The 21943-nt window shown below is 51.3% G+C and overlaps 1 protein-coding gene across 4 annotated transcripts in view; it reads left to right on the top strand.

Moving 5' to 3' along the window:
• Positions 1 to 1979: 1979 nt before the first annotated feature.
• Positions 1980 to 21943, top strand: part of DMAP1 (DNA methyltransferase 1 associated protein 1) — a 49705-nt gene continuing 29741 nt past the window's right edge. For 2 of the 4 annotated variants that reach the window (XM_073357952.2, XM_073357958.2), the window contains exons 1-4: positions 3928 to 4031; positions 6298 to 6407; positions 9012 to 9103; positions 10205 to 10400. In XM_073357952.2, the coding sequence (XP_073214053.1) occupies positions 6306 to 6407; positions 9012 to 9103; positions 10205 to 10400 (390 nt within the window). In that variant the 5' untranslated portion in view covers positions 3928 to 4031; positions 6298 to 6305. Of the gene's footprint in view, positions 2154 to 3927; positions 4032 to 6297; positions 6408 to 9011; positions 9104 to 10204; positions 10401 to 21943 lie in introns of those variants that run through there. The other 2 variants (XM_073357953.2, XM_073357956.2) reach the window with 2 other exon arrangements.

Raw genomic sequence — 21943 nt, 5'->3', positions numbered from 1 at the left:
GATCCTTCTAGCTTTTTAATTAAAATGTGGCTCAGTATCAAGTCAAATGCCTTACAGCAGTCTAATTATATTACATTAACTCTATCATCTTTTTCAAACAAACTTGCAATCTCATAAAAATATTTTACAGGATCTGTTTTCCATAAACCCATGTTGACTGGCATTAATAGCATTACTCTCCTTTAATTATTTATTAATCAAGTCCTGTATTCGCTGCTCCATTGTCTTGCCAGGAATTTATGTCAGGCTGGTAGGCCTATAATTACCTGGCTCATCCTGTTTACCCTTTTTAAAAAATGGCACAACATCAACTGTCTTTCAGTCTTCTGGAACTTCCCCAGGGCTCCCAGACTTGTTGAAAATCAACATTAGCAGTCCAGTGAATATCTCAGCCAACTCTTTGAAAACTCTTGGATGCAAGTTAGCTGGACCTGCAGATTTAAAAATCCTGGCTAATAATAAAAATGTCTAACTTTAGTAGCAGCAGTTTAACACCCTCCAGAGATATTAGTGGAAGGGAAAGAGTACTGTCATCACCATATGGTGAGACAATATCATCTGTTTTCTCCCTGAATACAGAATAGAACACTTCTGCTTTTTCTACATTATTATCAATAATTCTACAATTTCCATCTACTAATGGACCAAAACCATTGTCAGGATTCTTTTTGTTCCTAATATGTTTTAAAAACTCCTTCTGACTGTCCTTAACTCTGCTGACCATAGATTTCTCCTTGGGTCCCGTGGCTTCCCTTATCAATTTTCTGAAATTCCTAGTTTCTGGTTTATATTAATTACTATCAACTTCCCCTTTTCTCCGTTTGTGTATATATATATATATATATATATATATATACACACACACACACACACACATACACAGCTGCCTTCATTCCCCCTCTAATTCCTCCTAGCTGTATCTGTGTCTTCCCCCATCAGAATGAAGAGAGTTTGGTCCCTTCATGACAAGCTTTTGCCTTCATAGCTATGTTGGTCAGGGGTGTGATTTGTGACTGACAGACCTACGCTGGCAATAGCCCCTAGTGTGGACAAAACTTACACTGGCCCCAAACTGTGCTTTTACCAGTTCCTCAAATGAAACAACCCATACCTACAAAAGGATCCCCCCACCCAGTATAACTGCACCTACACTAGGGCTTTTGCAAGCATAGCTAAAATCAGGTAAGGGTTTGATTCCCCCCTGACAGTTATGTTGGCAAAACTTCTAAGTGTGGACCATGCTGCAGGTGGGTCTGGAATAAGCTATCCCACCCAAAGCACACTTTTGTTGGTAAAAGCTGCGTCCACACTAGGAGCGCTTTGCTGATATAATCTACTGGTCTAACTACACAAAGACCTGACCAAAGAGAGGGCCTCTCTCACACATGGCGCTGGCCGTGGCGTGCCCTGGTGAGTGATGCGAAGGCCAGGCAGACAGCAGCATGAAGCGAGGTAACGCCCAAGGGTCACATTTCCCCGTGCCCCCTGCAGACCCGAGCCTCTGATGATGTGGCCACTATTTCTAAACCACGGAAATCAGTGAATGGTGCTAAAGAAACAACCTCATGTGGCTTCCTACAGGGCGAGTTCCAGGGCTTAAATTCTGCCAGAGCTGTCTGGAATGGAGCCCCGGGAAATATTTTCAACCCCCCTGGGGCTTTTATAGCATTGGGGGGGGGAGAGGAGATAGCCATGGGGGCTCCAGGAAATACTCCATGAACATTTAAGCCCAGGCTAGTTCCCTTAACTCCTTCTGCTGCGCTTGGCCATGGGGGAGCTGAGACGGGTGTGCGGCGGGCGGGACTGGGGGGCTCAGGGGTGTGGAGGGGGGTGATGGGAAGCAGGGAGGAGTGGTACACAGGCAGGGGGGCAGCAGGGGTGGGCCCGGGGAGCAGTGTGTGCGAGGGGCTCCCCCTGAGAAGCAGCGCCCACTGGGCCGAGGGGGGGAAGGGCCAGGGCGCCCCTGGCGGTCAGTCCCGGTGCCAGGGATGCGGGGACCCGGCCCCGAGGACCCCCCCGTCCCGGGCTCCACCGCAGGGCTAGGGCTGCGGCTGCTCCCCTCGGGGCGGCGCTTCCAGCGGCCCGGACCCCGGCTCCAGACCCCGCTACGACCCGGTCGCTGCTGCCCCGGAATCTCCTGCCCGAATAAATCCGTGAGTCTCCAGGGTGCCCCGGGCTCCCACCTCCGGGCCTCGGCCACCGCCTGCAGCCCTGACGGGGGCGGGCGGCCGCCGACCCCAGCGCCCCCGGCTCCTGCAGAGGCCGGAGCGTGCCCGGGGCTGGAGGCCCGGCGGCGGGGGTGGGGGGCCCGGCTGCTCGGGGGGCTCCCGTGCCGCAGCGGGGCCGGCCCCTCCCTGAGGCCGGGCCCCGAGCTCGCAGGACCCGGCTCTCGAGTCCCCGCAACGTCGGGCCCGTCCCGGCGGGAACGTGACCCCAACGGCAGCCCCGGGACCGGCCCGCCCCGGGGCCTCGGACTGCCCCCCCCCCCGCCGTGCCCCGCCCCCGGGACAGCCCCCCCCCCGCCGTGCCCCGCCCCCGGGACTGCCCCCCCCCGCCGTGCTCCGCCCCCGGGACTGCCCCCCCCGCCGTGCTCCGCCCCCGGGACTGCCCCTCCCGCCGTGCCCCGCCCCCGGGACAGCCCCCCCGCCGTGCTCCGCCCCCGGGACTGCCCCCCCCGCCGTGCTCCGCCCCCGAGACAGCCCCCCCCCCGCCGTGCTCCCCCCCGCCGTGCTCCGCCCCCGAGACAGCCCCCCCCCCCGCCGTGCTCCCCCCCGCCGTGCTCCGCCCCCGGGACAGCCCCCCCCCGCCGTGCTCCGCCCCCAGGACTGCCCCCCACCCCGCCGTGCTCCCCCCCCGCCGTGCTCCGCCCCCGGGACAGCCCCCCCCCGCCGTGCTCCGCCCCCAGGACTGCCCCCCACCCCGCCGTGCTCCGCACCCCGGGACAGCCCCACCCCCGCCGTGCTCCGCCCCCGGGACTGCCCCCCACCCCGCCGTGCTCCGCCCCCGGGACTGCCCCCCCCCGCCCCGGGACTGCCCCGCCCCCGCCGTGCTCCGCCCCCGGGACAGCCCCCCCCCGCCGTGCTCCGCCCCCGGGACAGCCCCTCCCGCCCCCGCCCCGGGACTGCTCCGCCCCCGGGACTGCCCCTCCCGCCCCCGCCCCGGGGCCTCGGACTGCCCCCCCCCGCCCCCGGGACTGCCCCCCCGCCGTGCCCCGCCCCCGGGACTGCCCCGCCCCCGGGACAGCCCCCCCTCCGTGCTCCGCCCCTGGAACTGCCCCGCCCCCGGGACTGCCCCGCCCCCGGGACAGCTCCCCCTCCGTGCTCCGCCCCCGAGACAGCCCCCCCCGCCGTGCTCCGCCCCCGGGACTGCCCCCCCCCCGCCGTGCTCCGCCCCCGGGACAGCCCCCCCCGCCGTGCCCCGCCCCCGGGACAGCCCCCCCCCGCCGTGCCCCGCCCCCGGGACTGCCCCCCCCGCCGTGCCCCGCCCCCGGGACAGCCCCCCCGCCGTGCTCCGCCCCCGGGACTGCCCCGCCCCCGCCGTGCTCCGCCCCCGGGACTGCCCCGCCCCCGGGACAGCCCCCCCGCCGTGCTCCGCCCCCGGGACTGCCCCGCCCCCGCCGTGCCCCGCCCCCGGGACTGCCCCCCCCCGCCGTGCTCCGCCCCCGGGACTGCCCCGCCCCCGCCCCGGAACTGCCCCCCCCGCCGTGCCCCGCCCCCGGGACTGCCCCGCCCCCGCCGTGCTCCGCCCCCAGGACTGCCCCCCCCCGCCGTGCCCCGCCCCCGGGACTGCCCCGCCCCCGCCGTGCCCCGCCCCCAGGACTGCCCCCCCCGCCGTGCCCGCCCCCGGGACAGCCCCCCCCGCCGTGCCCCGCCCCCGGCCCAGGCTCCGAAGCGGGCGGGCGCCGCGTTCCGTCCCGCTCACAGTCCGGGCACTTCCGCTTCGTGGCGGCGGAGACCGGAAGTGCCTCTGGTCGGACCCGGTTCGTTGTGACACCAGCCTCGGCTCCGCTGCCGCGGGTAGCACCGGCCCAGGTGGGGGGGTCTGAGGATGGGGTCGGGGTCCTGGGGGGTGCGGTTGGGGGGGGGTCTGAGGACGGGGTCGGGGTCCTGGGGGGTGGGGCTCGGGGGATCTGAGGATGGGGTCGGGTCCTGGGGGGAATGACTGGGGGGGTCTGAGGATGGGGTCGGGTCCTGGGGGGTGCGGTTGGGGGGGGGTCTGAGGACGGGGTCGGGGTCCTGGGGCTGAGGTTGGGGGGGTCTGAGGATGGGGTCCTGGGGGGATGGGCTGCGGGGGTCTGAGGATGGGGTCGGGGTCCTGGGGGGAAGGGCTGGGGGGGTCTGAGGATGGGGTCGGGGTCCTGGGGGGTGCGGTTGGGGGGGGGTCTGAGGACGGGGTCGGGGTCCTGGGGGGTGGGGCTCGGGGGGTCTGAGGATGGGGTCGGGGTCCTGGGGGGATGGGCTGGGGGGGGTCTGAGGATGGGGTCGGGGTCCTGGGGGGAAGGGCTGGGGGGTCTGAGGATGGGGTCGGGGTCCTGGGGGGAAGGGCTGGGGGGGTCTGAGGATGGGGTTGGGGTCCTGGGGGGAAGGGCTGGGGGGGTCTGAGGATGGGGTCGGGTCCTGGGGGGAAGGGCTGGGGGGGGTCTGAGGATGGGGTCGGGGTCCTGGGGGGTGGGGCTGGGGGGGTCTGAGGATGGGGTCAGGGTCCTGGGGGGAATGGCTGGGGGGGGTCTGAGGATGGGGTCAGGGTCCTGGGGGGAATGGCTGGGGGGGTCTGAGGATGGGGTCAGGGTCCTGGGGGGAATGGCTGGGGGGGTCTGAGGATGGGGTCAGGGTCCTGGGGGGAATGGCTGGGGGGTCTGAGGATGGGGTCAGGGTCCTGGGGGGAAGGGCTGGGGGGGGTCTGAGGATGGGGTCGGGTCCTGGGGGAATGGGCTGGGGGGGTCTGAGGATGGGGTCGGGGTCCTGGGGGGAAGGGCTGGGGGGGTCTGAGGATGGGGTCGGGGTCCTGGGGGGAAGGGCTGGGGGGGTCTGAGGATGGGGTCGGGGTCCTGGGGGGAAGGGCTGGGGGGTCTGAGGATGCGGTCAGGGTCCTGGGGGGAAGGGCTGGGGGGGGTCTGAGGATGGGGTCCTGGGGGGAAGGGCTGGGGGGGTCTGAGGATGGGGTCGGGGTCCTGGGGGGAAGGGCTGCTGGGATAGTGAGTTTGTGTGTGTGGTTTTTGGGAGGGGGGTGAGGGGGTGAGAGAACCTGGATTTGTGCAGGAAATGGCCCAACTTTATTATCATGCACATTGTGTAAAGAGTTGTCACTTTGGATGGGCTATCACCAGCAGGAGAGTGAATCTGTGTGGGGGGGTGGAGGGTGAGAAAACCTGGATTTGTGCTGGAAATGGCCCACCTGATGATCACTTTAGATAAGCTATTACCAGCTGGACAGTGGGGTGGGAGGAGGTAGTTTTTCATATTCTCTGTGTATAAAGTCTGCTACAGTTTCCACGGCATGCATCTGATGAAGTGAGCTGTAGCTCACGAAAGCTCATGCTCAAATAAATTGGTTAGTCTCTAAGGTGCCACAAGTCCTCCTTTTCTTTTTAATAAATAAGTAGAATTCCAGGCACTTTATTGTGTGTGGAGCTTTGGATAAGACCTTACAAATGCCGGTCTTCTCTGCTCTTTGTGGGCACTAAAGATCCAGTGGGGTCACTGTCATGATAGCGAGAGAGCATTTGGCTAGAAATGTCCCCTTCTTCATTGTGTGACAGTGGGTGCCACCCCAGAGGTGGCTGCATCTCTGTTGGTGCAGTACATATAAAGTTGAAAATATTTGGTAAATTTTGCATTATTTTATGTTGGAAAAGTCATTTTTTCCCTCAGCTTGTCAGTAGTTTTAGACTTGACCTCTGTCCTCCGTGTCAAAATAATTTGGTCATTTTAAAGATATCTGAAGCATCTAGTGCTGGCCATTTTTAGAGACAGGTTAGTGGGCTAGAAATACCTTGGTGTGAGCCAGTATGGTGATGTCTCTGTTCTCTTCCAGGAACAGGTACCCCTCACTGGTACCCCTCATTTTCTATTGCTAAGCATTTGAAGAACAAAGTCCATTTTAGAATCAAATAAAATGTCTGCTGAACGAGGATGAATGACTTGGTCTGTTTGCCCTGTGGGGAGGACGGGCAAGGGCTGCTGGACACTGGAGAGGGATGAGCAAAGTGATTCATTTTTCAGAGGATAATCTTCATGTATGCCCTGTGGATGCCTGTTCATAGGGCTCTTGTTTTGACAGCTGTGTTTCTGCCCCCAGAGAGCAAGATGGCAACGGGCGCAGATGTGCGGGATATTCTGGAGCTGGGGGGTGTGGAGTCAGAGAACACGGGAACCATCAATAAGAAGGACATCATCAATTCTGATAAGGTACCGGGTTATGGGCCTGAAATCTTTGCCCTAGACACCAACTTGAAAATCACACTTGTGTCTGAAAACTTTTTACCTACTGTTCTCACAAGTGTCATCTCAAATGACTATAACTGAAAGAGACTGGAGGAAAACAAATATTTCTTACTATTATAGTTGTTGACTTGGGGCATTTCCATGGAGTATATGGCATCTTACATGTACGTCCATTTCCTGGCTTCCCTGTATCTTCAGTTACCCATCTCCTTGTTTTCTGGAGGGTTGTGTTCACAGAATCCAAACATTTTGTCAGAAATCTAAACAGTCAAATGCCAAATGTCTGGCAAACTCAAGAAGGGATGGCTTTGAGGTTAAGGCGTTGAAAATGGGACTTGGGAGACCCCGAGCTATGTCTCTGTCTTGACCACAGGATCTGTGTGTGACCTCGGGCAAGTCATTTAGGCCTTATCTGTATTTGCGCTGTACCCCAGTTTCCCACCTGTTAAATGAGTATAATATTTCTTCCATACTTCACAGGGGCATTGTTGTGCTTAGATGCTATGGGGATGGGACAATATAAACCTGAGAGATGGACAGGAACTCCAGATCCAAGAGAACCAAGACTGTAGCATAGGTCTCAGACTGCGCAATTAGAGATGAAACTATATAATAATAGAATGCCATCACACTCAAAGCACTCCCCAGCCACTGTTTCCTCTCCATTGAAATGTCTGTCTCCACACAGAAGTGCAGCTCCCTGGGGCTGCCTTGTCATCAGTGCAAAGACTAGTATAACTGGTAGTACTGAAAACCGGTGAGAGAATGTGCATGATTGGAGTGTTAAAATCACTAGCTGTGACCTGTGCATGAAGGACAGAGTGGATAAAAGAGTTGTGGGGTGGCACTCTGCCTTAAAGACGCCATTACTTGTTTGAAAGTTATTGATAACTCAGACCCACAGGATCTTGAATGCATAAGGATCACTGTGCTAACTAACAAAGCCAGGGACAGTGTATTGGTGTGGATCTGTTATGTGCCACCAGTGGAAACCAGAGACCAGGATGAGTTAACCCTTAAACACCCATCTGTAATGTGTGGAAAGATAAATAGTGTTATGGGGGACTTCAGTTTGGGGGAGACGCTTTAGAGTTCTTACGCAGCCAGTAATAAAACACCACTAGTTTTCCCAGAAATTCTAGATGATCATTTTCTAATGCGAAAGTAACTTGAGGTAACTCTATGTTAGACATCATTATGACAGATAAAGATGAATTTATCAGTGGGCTGGAAGTTGGTGTTTGCCTAGGGACCAATGATCATGACATGATTACATTCAATATGAGCAAATAGAGGACAGCACCAACCAGTAATGTGTACACTTGGTGCTTTCAAAGGGTTAATTTCCCAAAGCTGAGGAAAAATATGAGAAAAATTGATTCAGAGGAAATATGTAGACAGAAAAATGTAAATGAAAATTGGGAGTTTTAAAAGAAGTATATTAGATGGCCAAAAAGCCACAATCAAGAAAGAGGACAACTGATTAAAATCCCGTCCTAGCTCCGTGACAGAGTGAAGGCAGCAGTCGTGGGGAAGCAACACTCCACAGCTGGCAGGGCTAAGGAAAATAAAGAGTTTTTAAAGTATATTAGTAACAAAAGAAATTCCAAGAATGGTATAGGCCCATTACTAGGTGGAGATGTAAAACTGTTAATGATGCAGAAAAGGTAGAAGTGTCCAATAAATATTTCTGTTCTGTGTTTGGAAAGATGCATGACAATGAAGTAGTTTCCAGTACCTTAGTAACTAAGGAGGGTGTTAAACAATATCTCCTAGAAATAAATACTTAAAAATCAAGACGCCTGGATATTTTGCAACCAAGAGTCCTAAAAGAGTTGTCTTGAGGAGATCTCTCGCTCACTCATGTTCATTTTTATAACTCTTGGAATACTGGGATAACGCCAGAAGAGTAGAAGAGCTCTAATGTCCCAATATTCAAAAAGTGCTAGCTGGAGGAGTAGGGAGGTGACTTTATCTCTGTAGATGGCAGTGGTGAGATCGATACGGGAATACTGGATCCAGTTCTAGTGTCCACATTTTAAAAAAGATGTTGAAAAACTGGAGAGGGTGCAGAAAAGAGCAACAGAAATTATTTGAGGGCTGGAGAAAATGCCTTACTGTGAGAGACTTTAAGAGCTCAGTCTGTTTAGTTTATGAAGAAGAAGACTGAGAGGTGACATGATTACAGTGTATAAGCACCTTCCTGGGGAGAAAATTCCGGATAGTAAAAGGCTCTTTAATCTAGCAGAGAAAGGCAGAACAAGGACCAATGGCTGGAAGTGGAAGCCAGACAAAGTCAGTGAGAAGTAAGGCACACGTTTTTAACAGTGAGCGTGATTAAACCACTGGAACAAACTACCAAGGGAAGTGGTGGATTTCCCATCTCCTGATGCTTTCAGATCAAGACGGGATACCTTTCTGAAAGCCAAACACAAGTTATTGGGCTCCATACAGGGATAACTGGGTGAAATATAATAGCCGGTGATATATAGAAGAAGTCAGTCTGTGTGATCTAATGGTCTCTTCTGCCTTAAACTCTCAATCTATAACCAAAATCTTCTGTTTCAGAAAAAATCCAAGAAATCATCTGAGACGCTGACATTTAAGAGGCCGGAGGGGATGCACCGAGAGGTTTATGCGCTTCTCTACTCCGATAAAAAGTAAGTGTCTCTGGTTAGTGTTCTGCACAGTTTCATGGGAGAACTGGCACCCACCAATGGCTCCAGTCTGTCAGTGCCTGGCCTAGTCACACTTGGAATCTTTGACAATCCAGCCCCTAAAATTTAGCACCTTCAGTCTCATCTCCTCCAGGCTTTTTATCATTTTTGTTTCTCTTGTTTATATTTTCTTTCTCATTCCAGAATGGGGAGGCTCTGCTCTGTGCATGTGATGAGAAAAGTGCAGTCACTCCAGAGCTACATCACCTGGGGCAGCATATATGCCCTTTTGTATCTAATTCCCCTGTGTGTGCCACCGGGAGCAACACCAGCTTTTGTTTCCGCAAGTGTTATGCTGCAACCTCATAGACTTTAAGATCAGAAGGGACCATCATGATCTAGCCTGACCTCCTGCACATTGCTCACTGCACAGAACCTTACCCTGTAACAGACCCTTAACTTTTGGCTAAGTTACTGACATCCTCAATTCATGATCTAAAGACTTCAAGTTTATGAAGAATCCCCCATTTACACTCGTTTAAACCTGTAAGTGACCCATGCTCCATGCTGCAGAGGAAGGCGAAACCCCCTCAGGGTTTCTTCCAGTGTGACCAGGGGGAAAATTCCTTCCTAACCCCAAATATGGCATTTGCTATGGACTGTGCTATCGGCCCAGAGGTCTCTAGCACTGTCTTCTTTCCAGACAGCTCTTCCTTTCAAACGCCTTCATGCTGTTTGTTCCATCTCCAGGTCCAGGCATGTGACTTTCCATTGACACACAATGAATCTCACCTTGCTAGCAGGCTCTGCACCCTCATCATTCTTTATACCACGGTGGCTTTGACTCCCCTTTGGAGCTCTCAGTGGTGAGCTTGAGTTGATTCAGGGCGATTGTGGGGTGGATGCTGTTGCGTGACCCAAAGCCAGAATGTCACCCCGGAGCTATGTGGTGTCTGCGTCCTGGGGGGTGCAAAACCAGGAATGGGGCTTGAACCCAGGTCTCCTGCACTACCTACCACGTTGCCAGGATCCATGGCAAAGACTCTCCAGAGGAGTGCAGTGCAGACTGCTGCTTCTCTCAGCTGGGCCTTCTCTCCTCTGCAGGGATGCGCCTCCTCTGCTGCCCAGCGACACGACGCAGGGCTACCGCACAGTCAAGGCGAAGCTGGGCTCCAAGAAAGTGCGGCCCTGGAAGTGGATGCCTTTCACCAACCCCGCGAGGAAAGACGGGGCCATGTTCTACCACTGGAGGAGGGCCGCAGAGGAGGGAAAGGATTACCCCTTCGCCAGGTTCAATAAAGTAAGTGGGAGCATGTGGGGATGGGGGAAGTGGACAGGCTGGCTGTCATTACGCAGCAGGGAGCTACCCTCTGCACAGTGTCTCAGATGAGAGCCTGAGAAGCAGGGACTCACGCTATATTGGGCAGTAGCATTTTCAATTGCAGTCTGGCCTGTGACCTCAGGCTGCAGTCTCACCTGATCCTTCGAGCTCAGTGGGTTTGGAATGGGATCAGAGCTTGGCAGTACAGCCTTGGTGCTCCAGGGAGTGCTGTGGGTGATTCAGTAGGGGGCAGCGTTGTTCCCTCTGCGTCAGCACTGGCTCAGAGCCCCATCATGGATCTCGGGGCTGCTGTGTAGCAAGAGGGCTCATGTCTTGAATGATACTTAAAGATAAGGTCTTTACCCTTGTCACCCTGGATCATGTGGCAAATTTTGGGTGTTGGCTGCAGTTTCCTTGCCAAATTCCAACACAAATAATTACGTTCCACCTACCTGAAGTTTCCACTGGGGTTTTCGTTGGGTGTGGTACAGTTAGTGTTCCGTGTTTTCAGTTTTTATTTTTATTTTATTTTTTTTACAAATATCTGGGAACTTTTCAGTATTTATTTTCCAAACATTAAAACTAGGATGAAATTGGGTTACAAATAAAAAAATCGGGGGGGGGGGACTTTTATAATATCCACATTTTACGACTATAATTTAAGATTTTTTTTTTTAAAATGTTTAAAGGTGTATTTTGTCTCTCAGACCTAGTAGCTTGTCCAGAAATCCTGGTTTGTGTACGCTCAGGTAATGGTCTTCAAAAGTCTCCTCACTCATGTTGAGCCTCTTGCTGTCTTGGAGGTAGTCCCACTTTGAAAATAAGCACTCTGCATCGGTAGAACCAGGGGGTGCACTCCCTCCATGCCACTTTGGTGACTTTGGGAAGTGTGTCTGGATGACTGTTCCACAAAGCCAGCACATCCAGTTTTGGGTTGTCAGGGGTGGGCAAGTTCACGTGAGTAGTAAATTCCCCTTTCAGATTTAAAATTTCCTCTTTAGTGGTAAATGGTTGAAACACTCTGGCATAACGATCATAGTCTGCTGTAAAATTCACCTGGAGGAAGGGGTGCAACACCTGAATGACATTGCAAAAAGAACCTTTGGCACCAAACACTTTGAGGTTCAGATTACGGGCCACGGTCATCTCCCATTTCTCCCTGGGTGTTGTGTCAAAGGTTTTAAATAATTTTTTGTTTTCTCATGTTCCGGGGTCAGAAGGATTTCTAGAAACAGCTGTGTTTTCTCGCTGTATCTTTCTCCTTCAGCTTTTGTGCTTAATTCAATTGAGACTTCGGTTAGCATGATCCGGTAAACGTCTGTATTGGCAAACGTGTTGGCAGTAGTCAGAGAAAACTCCGGTGTTTTCTGTGTGTCGCACAGTGATTGCAAGTTTTCAACAGCGACCATTACCCTGGTGCGCAGAATCTCACAGTCACCCTGGTTATCTGCCTGTCTCTTCAGAGTTTTTCTTTAGAACCAACAAACTTGGGCTGATCTAGGAGATGTAGTGGCACACTCTACACATGATTTACACAGCAGGCAGTGAAGTACAAGCTCATCTACTGATGTGGCCCAACCATGGTGGGTAAACAGCAGTCGGCTTTGCGCTCGTCTCACACTGTGTAAAACACAGCCTTCAGCCTGTTCGCATGCTTGAAAACGGCCCCAAATCCAGAGATGCAAGATTTCACGTCTTTCATTTCCTCCGTAGCAGTTGCTGCTGACGGCGCAATGTTAATCAGATGAGAAGACAGGTAATACATAGCAGCTCTGGTTTCTGATGGAGTTTAATCTCTGTGCCAGCTTAGCTATGCAGGAAGCAGAATCTGCGTTAGTTGTGGCCACGTTTTCCCAAGTTAGTTGGTGCATCTCAAACATGCCAGTTATTGCTGCATCGACAAAACGGCTGTCAGCAGAGGGGATGAATGTCACGTCGGCACAAAACAATGCGGGTTTATTCGCTTTGAAATCAAAACCTGAAAACAAAAGGCCAAAGAATCGGACGGTCCAAAGCATCAAGGAGACTTGTCAAAAATCAGACTAGGCAGCACATTTCCATCAAGTCGTTCCATTGGTTTAGGTGCTACCGCGTTGCCGTTTTCTTTCAGATACTTACGAGTGAGGTTGTCTGCGTTAGGAAGGGTTTTGTAGCTGGACAGGATTGTCGTATAAAGTCATCAATAGGCTCCTCTGCAATTAACAGCGGTCGTTGGGTGAAACAAAGAGCACGTACAGATTCATTGACACAATCGTGCTGTGTCCTCCCTTTTGTTAAAGCCCTGGTGAAAGCTCCTGATATTGACTGTTTGTCCTGAAGCTCGCTTTCTTCTTTAAGCTTCTTGTGTTGCTTGCTTTTGACTTTGACATGCTCCTTTATCCTGTCAGCATGACCACTGACCTCAGTGCTGCAATATTTGCAGCACAATGCATCCTCTTTGTGCCTGTCTTTACTTTCCTTGGAAAGTTCTAAGCTCTGCTTTCCTGTTGGTATTCGGGCATAGATTTGTGGTTTTTGCTCCATGTTTGCCTTTTTACCTTATCTTTACCTGTGGAGGATTGATTGTTTAAATTCAGCACTGCACTAAACGGACAGGCAGGCAGCATCTCTTTGTGAGCCAATCGTAGTGCTATATTAACATTGCTTGATTTTTCTGACCTCCACCGTGTGTGTGTGTTCTGGGTTGTACACTGCGGAACTGCTTCATTCTCAGAGCCGCAGCACACAACCATCGCGTAAAGTGTTAGTGTTTAACAAAAATAAGTACCCATAAGAATGGCCAGACTGGGTCAGGTCAAAGGTCCATCTAGCCCAGTATCCTGTCTGCTGACAGTGGCCAATGCCAGGTGCCCCAGAGGGAATGAACAGAACAGGGAATCATCGAGTGATCCATCCCCTGTCGCCCATTCCCAGCTTCTGGCAAACAGAGGCTAGGGACACCATCCCCCCCCAACCTGGCTAATAGCTATTGATGGACCTATCCTCCATGAACTTATCTAGTTCTTTTTTGAACACTGTAGTAGTCTTGGCCTTCACATCATCCTCTGGCAAAGAGTTGCACAGGTTGACTGTACGTTCTGTGAAAAAATACTTCCTTTTGTTTGTTTTAAATCTGCTGCCTATTCATTTTATTTGGTGACCCCTAGTTCTTGTGTTATGAGAAGGAGTAAATAATACGTATTTACTTTCTCCACATCCGTCATGATTTTATAGATCTCTATTATATCCCACCTTAGTCGTCTCTTTTCCAAACTGAAAAGTCCCAGTCTTATTAATCTCTCCTCATACGGCAGCCATTCCATAACCCTAATCATTTTTGTTGCCCTTTTTTGAACGTTTTCCAAGTCCAATAGATCTTTTTAGAGATGGGCCGACCACATCCGCACGCAGTATTCAAGCTGTGGGCGAACCATGGATTGATATAGAGGCAATATGATATTTTCTGTCTTATTATCTGTCCCTTTCTTAATGATTCCCAACATTCTGTTCCCTTTTTTGACGACTGCTGCACATTGAGTGGATGTTTTCAGAGAACTCTCCACAATGACTCCCAGTCCCAAGATCTCTTTCTTGAGTGGTAACAGCTAATTTAGACCCCATCATTTTATATGTATAGTTGGGATTATGTTTTCCAATGTGCATTACTTTATATTTATCAACATTGAATTTCATCTGCCATTTTGTTGCCCAGTCACCCAGTTTTGTGAGATCCTTTTGTAGCTCTTCGCAGTCTGCCTGGGACTTAACTATCTTGAGTAGTTTTGTATCATCTGCAAATTTTGCCACCTCACTGTTTACCCCTTTTTCCAGATCATTTATGAATATGTTGAATAGGACTGGGCCCAGTACAGAGCCCTGGGGAACACCACTATTTACCTCTTTCCATTCTGTATCATCCGTTTATTTCTACCCTTTCTTTCCTATCTTTTAACCAGTTAGGAATCCATGAGAGGACCTTCCCTCTTATCCCGTGACAGCTTACTTTGCTTAAGAGCCTTTAGTGAGGGGCCTTGTCAAAGGCTTTTTGAAAGTCTAAGTACACTATGTCCACTGGATCCCCCTTGTCCACATGCTTGTTGACCCCCTTAAAGAATTCTAGCAGATTGGTGAGGCATGATTTCCCTTTACAAAAACCATGTTGACTCTACCCCAACAAATTATGTTCATCCATCTGTCTCATAATTTTGTCCTTTACTATAGTTTCAACCAGTTTGCCCGGTACTGAAGTCAGGCTTACCGGCCTGTAATTGCCAGGATTACCTCTGGAGCCCTTTTTAAAAATTGGCGTCACATTAGCTATTCTCCAGGCATTTGGTACAGAAGCTGATTTAAATGATAGGTTACAAACTACAATTAGTAGCTCTGCAGTTTCACATTCAAGTTTATTCAGAACTCTTGGATGATACCATCTGGCCCTGATAACTTATTACTGTTTAGTTTGTCAATTTGTTCCAAAACCTCCTCTAATGACACCTCAATCTAGGACAGTTCCTCAGATTTGTCACCTAAAAAGAATGGGTCAGATTTGGGAATTTCCCTCACATCCTCAGCCATGAAGGCCGATGCAAAGAATTCATTTCGTTTCTCCGCAATGGCCTTATCGTCCTTGAGTGCTGCTTTAGCACCTCGATCAGCCAGTGGCCCCTTTGGTTGCTTAGCAGCTTCCTGCTTCTGATGCACTTACGCATATTTTTGCTATTACTTTTTGAGTCTTTGGCGAGCTGTTCTTCAAATTCTTTTTTGCCCTTCCTAGTTATATACTTAATTTGCCAGAGTTTATGCTCCTTTCTATTTTCCTCACTAGGATTTAACTTCCACTTTTGAAAGCATGCCTATTTGTCTCTCACTGCTTCTTTCACTTTGTTGTTTAGCCACGGTGGTGCTTTTTTGGTTCTCTTACTATGTTTTGTAATTTGGGGTATACATCTAAGTAGAGCCTCTATTATGGTGTCTTTAAAAAGTTTCCATGCAGCTTGCCGGGATTTCAACGTTTGGCGCCGTACCTTTTAATTTCTGTTTAGCTGCCGCCTTTTTTTTGTGTAGCTCCCCTTTCTGCAATTAAATGCTACAGTGTTGGGCCGCTGTGAGGCTTTCCCCTCACAGTGGGGATGTTAAATTTCATTACATTATGGTTACGGTTACCAAGCGGTCCAGCTCTATTCTCCTCTTGGACCTGATCCTGTGCTCCATTTAGGACTAAATCAAAAATCCAAAAAAATTGAGTGAATTGATAAATGGATGTAAATCAGTAAAAATTGAACTCCATTAATTAAACCTGATAATTTATCGGTAAAAGTGGAAAACGCGGAGCACTAAGTGCAGTTTACTTTGCTTCCTGTCCTAGGGTGCGTAGCTGGTGTTAGTTCCAAGCTGTCCATTTGAAATGTTGCTGTGCTTTGTTATAAATAGCTGCTGTCTTCTGTGTCAGACATGACTGTGGTTCAGTGGCTAGTGTTTTTATGTAAATATATGTAAAACCCACAAAAAAGTGTTAAAAGAACATTATTAAGGTTGCAAAGTCAAGCACAGAAGAGCTAGGAAATGCCAGAATTAAGGCAACCTTAATTCGGCCCCCTTGCTCATGTGCTTACGATAGTCGTTAGTGACACGATCACATACTCGTTTTTTCCATAGGACCCATAGGATCAGGGTGAATGAGGCTCACTTCCTGAGCAGCTGTTCATTGTGTCGCCCCATGCCTTACTCACAGCACACTATTCAAACCTTGCTCTGAAGACAGAATGACTGCTTTCCTCCTGGGCTTTGCTATGTTGCACATTACTACAATATCTTAGTATTTCACAGGCATTAACAAATTTATTTTCACAACACCCTCTAAGGTGATGGGGTGGTGTTTTCCCCGTTTTACAGTTGGGAAACTGTGGCACAGAGAGGTTAAAATCCAAAAGTATCCACTAATTCTGGGTGCCCAATGTGAGACAGCTTGGACCTGATTTTTCAGAGTATTTAACATGATATAGTACTTTATATCATAGAATCATAGAATATCAGGGTTGGAAGGGACCTCAGGAGGTCACCTAGTCCAACCCCCTGCTCAAAAGCAGGACCAATCTCCAATTAAATCATCCCAGCCAGGGCTTTGTCAAGCCTGACCTTAAAAACTTCTAAGGAAGGAGATTCCACCACCTCCCTAGGTAACGCATTCCAGTGTTTCACCACCCTCTTAGTGAAAAAGTTTTTCCTAAATATCCAACCTAAACCTCCCCCACTGCAACTTGAGACCATTACTCCTTGTCCTGTCATCTGCTACCACTGAGAATAGTCTAGAACCATCCTCTCTGGAACCACCTCTCAGGTAGTTGAAAGCAGCTATCAAATCCCCCCTCATTCTTCTCTTCTGCAGGCTAAACAATCCCAGCTCCCTCAGCCTCTCCTCATAAGTCATGTGTTCTAGACCCCTAATCATTTTTGTTGCCCTTCGCTGGACTCTCTCCAATTTATCCACATTCTTCTTGTAGTGTGGGGCCCAAAACTGGACACAGTACTCCAGATGAGGCCTCACCAATGTCGAATAGAGGGGAACGATCACGTCCCTCGATCTGCTCGCTATGCCCCTACTTATACATCCCAAAATGCCATTGGCCTTCTTGGCAACAAGGGCACACTGCTGACTCATATCCAGCTTCTCGTCCACTGTCACCCCTAGGTCCTTTTCCGCAGAGCTGTTCCAAACACAGCTCCCACGGACATCAGCTGCAGCTGATTGCTCCGCACCTCTGCAAATCAGACCCCAGAGTCTCAAGTCAGGCACCAGGAATGAGGAACACACAGGGAGCCCTGTGAAAAGTTTGGATTAAGTGACTTGCCTGACATCACACAGGAACTCTGTGTCAGGGGCAGGGAGAGAATCCAGTTGCCCAGGGCAGCATTCAACTCCTTTAACCATAAGACCATCCTTTCTCTTCCTGCAACAAACGGGGCCAGGTCCTACAGACAACAGCCTCCTTCAGTGCACAGCCCTGATTTGTCCCCAGGGCAGGGCCAGCCTGTGCCAAATGAGGCAGGGTCCTGTGGAAAAATAATATGTGACCATGTAATTAAAGACTATATCCTGCATATGCACAAGAGGCAACCTGAACTCTGGCGTTTCCTAACTTTGGAGGGCTGGACTTTGCTGCATTCATAATATTCTTTTAGTGCCATTTTTGTGTGTGTTATTTCCTAAGTTTTAAAAGCAAACTGAAGAAACAAATTTCATCACCTGGCATCATATTGACACCCCCACACGTCGTCGGCAGGGTTGGAACCTTTAGATCCTCCACACACACCTCTGCCACTGAGTTAAGAGAGTAACTGATAGAGGATGGCAACCTACTACCTACTAAGGTCAGGCTTGACAAAGCCCTGGCTGGGATGATTTAGTCGGGGATCGGTCCTGCTTTGAGCAGGGGGTGGGACTAGATACCTCCTGAGGTCCCTTCCAACCCTGAGATTCTAGGATTCTATGACACTACTGCTACCTGGACCAGCACCAGAGGGGGATAAAACACTTTGCCAGTGCGTTGCACAGATATTGCTGAGGGCGGAGGAATGGTGAGACTCAGGATTGTTGGGTCCCATTCCAGGCTCTGGAGGGGAATGTGCTCTAGTGGGTGCAGACTCTTTTGCCCCTTTTCTCCCCAAGCTTGACCCCTTTTGCCTGTCTCCTTTCCCCTTAGTCTTTTCATCACCGTCTCAGTCTCAGTTCCTCCTGCTTAGGCCCTCGTTTGATCTCTCTCCCTCCCTCCCACCAGGTTCTCCATCCCCACTTGCTTCCAGACCTCTCTCCAATCTCAGTGCACCCCCTCCACTTGATTTCGTGTCAGCCTGCCAAGCTCCATGCAAAAAACCCCACTAAGGAGTCAGGCAGCTGCATTCCCCAGGAATTGCCAGACTGGAGCAGACCCAGGGTCCATCCGGCCCAGAGTCCTGTCTCCAGCAGCAGGCAGTGCCAGACGCTTCAGAGCTAAAACCCCTGCCGTGGGAGATTTGTGGAATAGCGTGCTGCTGCTGTTTTAATTATTTATCATTTATGCTGCAGGCGCCGAGAGGCCCATTCAGGGCCCGATTGTGCTGAGTGCTGGGCAGAACGCGTCGTAAGTGACAGCCCCTGCCCCAAAGGGAAGCTTTTCCCTGCTTCCTGCCGTTTAGTGGTCAGCTTATGCCATGAAACACAAGGGTTTCCCTCTCTACCTGAGCTAACATGACTGGCTGCTCTCAGTACCCATATATGGGTTTAATGGGTCTTAGAATCCTGCTAGGCTCTTATCAATGAGATCTGGTGGAGATGAGTTCACCGGTTGGTTAATTTGTTTGATAAGCAAGCTTTTCCTTTTTTCCCTTTGAAATTTTCTACCTTTCCCTTTAATTGAGTGTCCCCTCATTCTTGCATTGTGAGAGGTAAATAGAAAACCTGATCTCCCTTCTCTGTCCTCGTCATTAAGTTGTATTTCTCTCAGGGAGTGAACAGTGAAGTGGCGAAATTTGCAGATGTTACAAAATTATTCAAGAGCTCATAAAACCGGAGGACGGGGCAACAAAACGGCAGATGAAATTCAACACTGATAAGTGAAAAGTAATGCACATTGGAAAATGTAGTCCCAAGTATGCATACAAACTGATGGTTCTAAATTAGCTGTTACCTCTCAAGAAAGAGATCTTGGAGTCACAGCAGACAGTTCTCCAAAAACTTCCCCTCAATGCACAGCAGTGGTCAAGAAGGCTAACAGAATATTAGGAAAGGGATAGAAAATAAGACAAAAGAAATCATAATACCACGATATAAATCTGTGGTACGCCCATACCTTGAATACTGTGTCTAGTACTGGTTGCATCATCTGAAAAAGGATATGATGGAACTGGAGAAGGTTCAGAGAAGGGCAACAAAGATGATCAAGGGTGTGGAATGGCTTCCATGTGAGGAGAGACTAAAGGGATTAGGGCTGTTCATTTAGAAAAGCGACAACAAAGGGGGAATGTGATAATGTCTATAAAATCATGACTGGTGTGGAAAAAGTGGATAGAGAAGTGTTATTTGCCCTTTCTCGCAATACAAAAACCAGGGGTCACCCAATGAATAGGGAGCAGGTTTAGGAGGAAGGACTTTTTCACACAATGCACAATCAATCTGTGGAACTCATTGCTATGGGATGTTGTGATAGTCAAAAGTATACCTGGGTTCAAAAAAGAGCTAGATCAATTCATGGAGGGTCCATCAGTGGGCATTAGCCAAGATGGTCAGGGATGCAACCCCATGCTCTGGGGACCCTAAACCTTTGAGTACCAGAAGCTGGGAGTGGAAGACAAGGGTGGGCCACTCCAGCTGCTCTGTTCTGTGTGCTCCCCCTGAAGTCCTGGCACTGGTCACTGTCAGAGAGACAGGGTACTGGGCTAGATGGGCCATTGGTCTGATCCAGTGTCCCATTCTTATGTTCTCATTCGTCTCCTCTCTGAGCTAATCATTCCTAGTCTTTTCATCTAATCATTCTTGCTCCTCGCCTCAGAACCCCATCTCCTTTCGCTGTCTCTCTGTTGAGACGGGTGACCAGAAGTGGAGAGTGTTCCAAATGAGCAGTAGCCCTAGTGGTTACCGGGTCTGGAAGTGACCAAGACCTGGGTAATGTCCATATCCCAATCTTCTTGCCATGCATCGAGGAGGGAAAGCCTCGTTCGCAGTTGCTACTGATTGGAACTCCGGGAGAAGCCAAAAATCCAGCAGGGCTCCAAGCTTGTGCTCCTTGTTCTGAGGGCAGATACAGCCCCCTGAACTGAAAGAGCAGACACAACATCTGCCGTCTGGAGGGGCCGTTCCCGTCTCACTTCAGTCCTGTCCACTCAGCCAGCCATTACCCAAGCCCAGCACTTGACAGGCACTGCACTGTCTGGGCCTTTGAGAGGTGTGAGAGCGGAGTGTTGTCAGCCTGCTGCTATGCTGTAGCCAGGCCTTGTCCACTGCTCTACTGGAGCACAAGTCTGGCGGGGCATGCCATGGGCAGCACACCAGGGTCCCCGTACGGTCCCTGGTGTCAGGCTGCTGACAGATATCAGATCAGCACATGGACACCGGTGCCAGGAGGTGGCCACCAGCTATCAAGACCAGGGCAGTCTCTGTGCCTCTCCCAGGTCTAAAGTCAGAAGAAAAGGAGTTCAGGGAAATGTGAGGAAGGGGCCAGGGACTGTCAGCTCTGCCTCGCCAGCACCTTTCTGCAGGCCAGGGTACTTCTGTGGCCCTATTCCCGTAATATTTGAGCAGCTCACAGTCTCGAATGTATTTCTCCTCTCGGCACTGCCGTGAGACAGGGCAGCAGGTGAGGCACGGAGAGCCCGAGTGACTGGCCCATGGTCACATGGGAAGTCTGGTAGAGCAGGGCCTTGAACCCGCATCTCCTGTGTTGTGGCCTAACCTGCAAAGGGTTCAGTGATTGGGCAGCAATTGGCAGGGCTGTCAAGCCGATTCACAAGGTGACGTCCGGGTATCCACAGTCGAGCTTTGAGGGGTGCCGGCACTGTGCCCACTCGCAAGGGGCACTGATAATCTCTGCCCCTGTCGCACCCAAAATACCCCTGCCAGGTGTTAGCAGGTACCATGGATGGGTCAGAATGCCAGGCTGGAGCCTGGCTCTCCTCAGTGAGTGTATCTGTGCGGTGAAGCGCTCTGGGATCCCCTGGCCAAAAAGCGCTCTCGCAATGGGAGAATGAATTTCTCAGAGCCACCTACTCATGCTGGCCATCGTGCTGCGGCATGGCACTGAGCTAACACAGGCAGGATGTAGCCTTGCCTCCACCCCACTTCTCACAATTCAAAAGAGAGTCCACTGTTCTCGCGAGCCATTTCTGGTGGGGCCAGCAGCTTGTGTTTCAGAGACACCTCGCCATCAGAGAATAGCAGTCCCTGGGCGGGGTAGCTGTCCCCTAAAGATGAGAGGCTCTGGGGCCCATTCCGAAATTGGTGAGCCAGCCACTCTCTTCTCCTCCATTCCCCAGCCTGGTCCGGGTTGGTAGTTCTCACCCATTCCTAGCCCCTGTATCCTTTAGACTCAAGTAAATGATCCCACTGTCTGGGTGTCCCATAAACCATCTGATGCAGTGCTCTTGCCCTGATTTCCATGGTTAAGAGATGCTTCCTGAGAGCAGTGAGGTTTGCACAGTGCCCGGCCAGTTGACAGGCTGCCTCCCCGTGCCCAGGCAGACCTGTCACTCGTGAACAGAAGGGGCTGCCCCTCAGAGATGCTGCACCGAAGTGGCTGGAGCTGGGGCAGATGCTCTGTATGCTTGGCCTAGGGCTTGGCAGGGGATCTGGGTTTCCAGGGGAGGGTGTGCTGCTCAGGTGCCCAGCACCGGGGGCCTATTAAAATGTGTTGAGGGGTATTTTTGCGAAGGCAGGAAGTTGCCCTCCAGACTCTAGGGGTGTGGGATTAAAGGAGCAGCCCTTTCCCTAGGATGCAGGCTGTACTCTCATCCCATTGTGTTACCATGTGTTGTGACTTCAGCAGGCTCTTCTGCTGTCTCTGAGCATCCGTGTG

Source organism: Lepidochelys kempii, chromosome 8 (genome assembly GCF_965140285.1).
Source record: "Lepidochelys kempii isolate rLepKem1 chromosome 8, rLepKem1.hap1, whole genome shotgun sequence".
Taxonomy (NCBI): Eukaryota; Metazoa; Chordata; order Testudines; family Cheloniidae; genus Lepidochelys; species Lepidochelys kempii.
The sequence above is the reverse complement of the archived record's forward strand: the minus strand, read 5'-3'. Positions and strand labels throughout refer to the sequence as shown.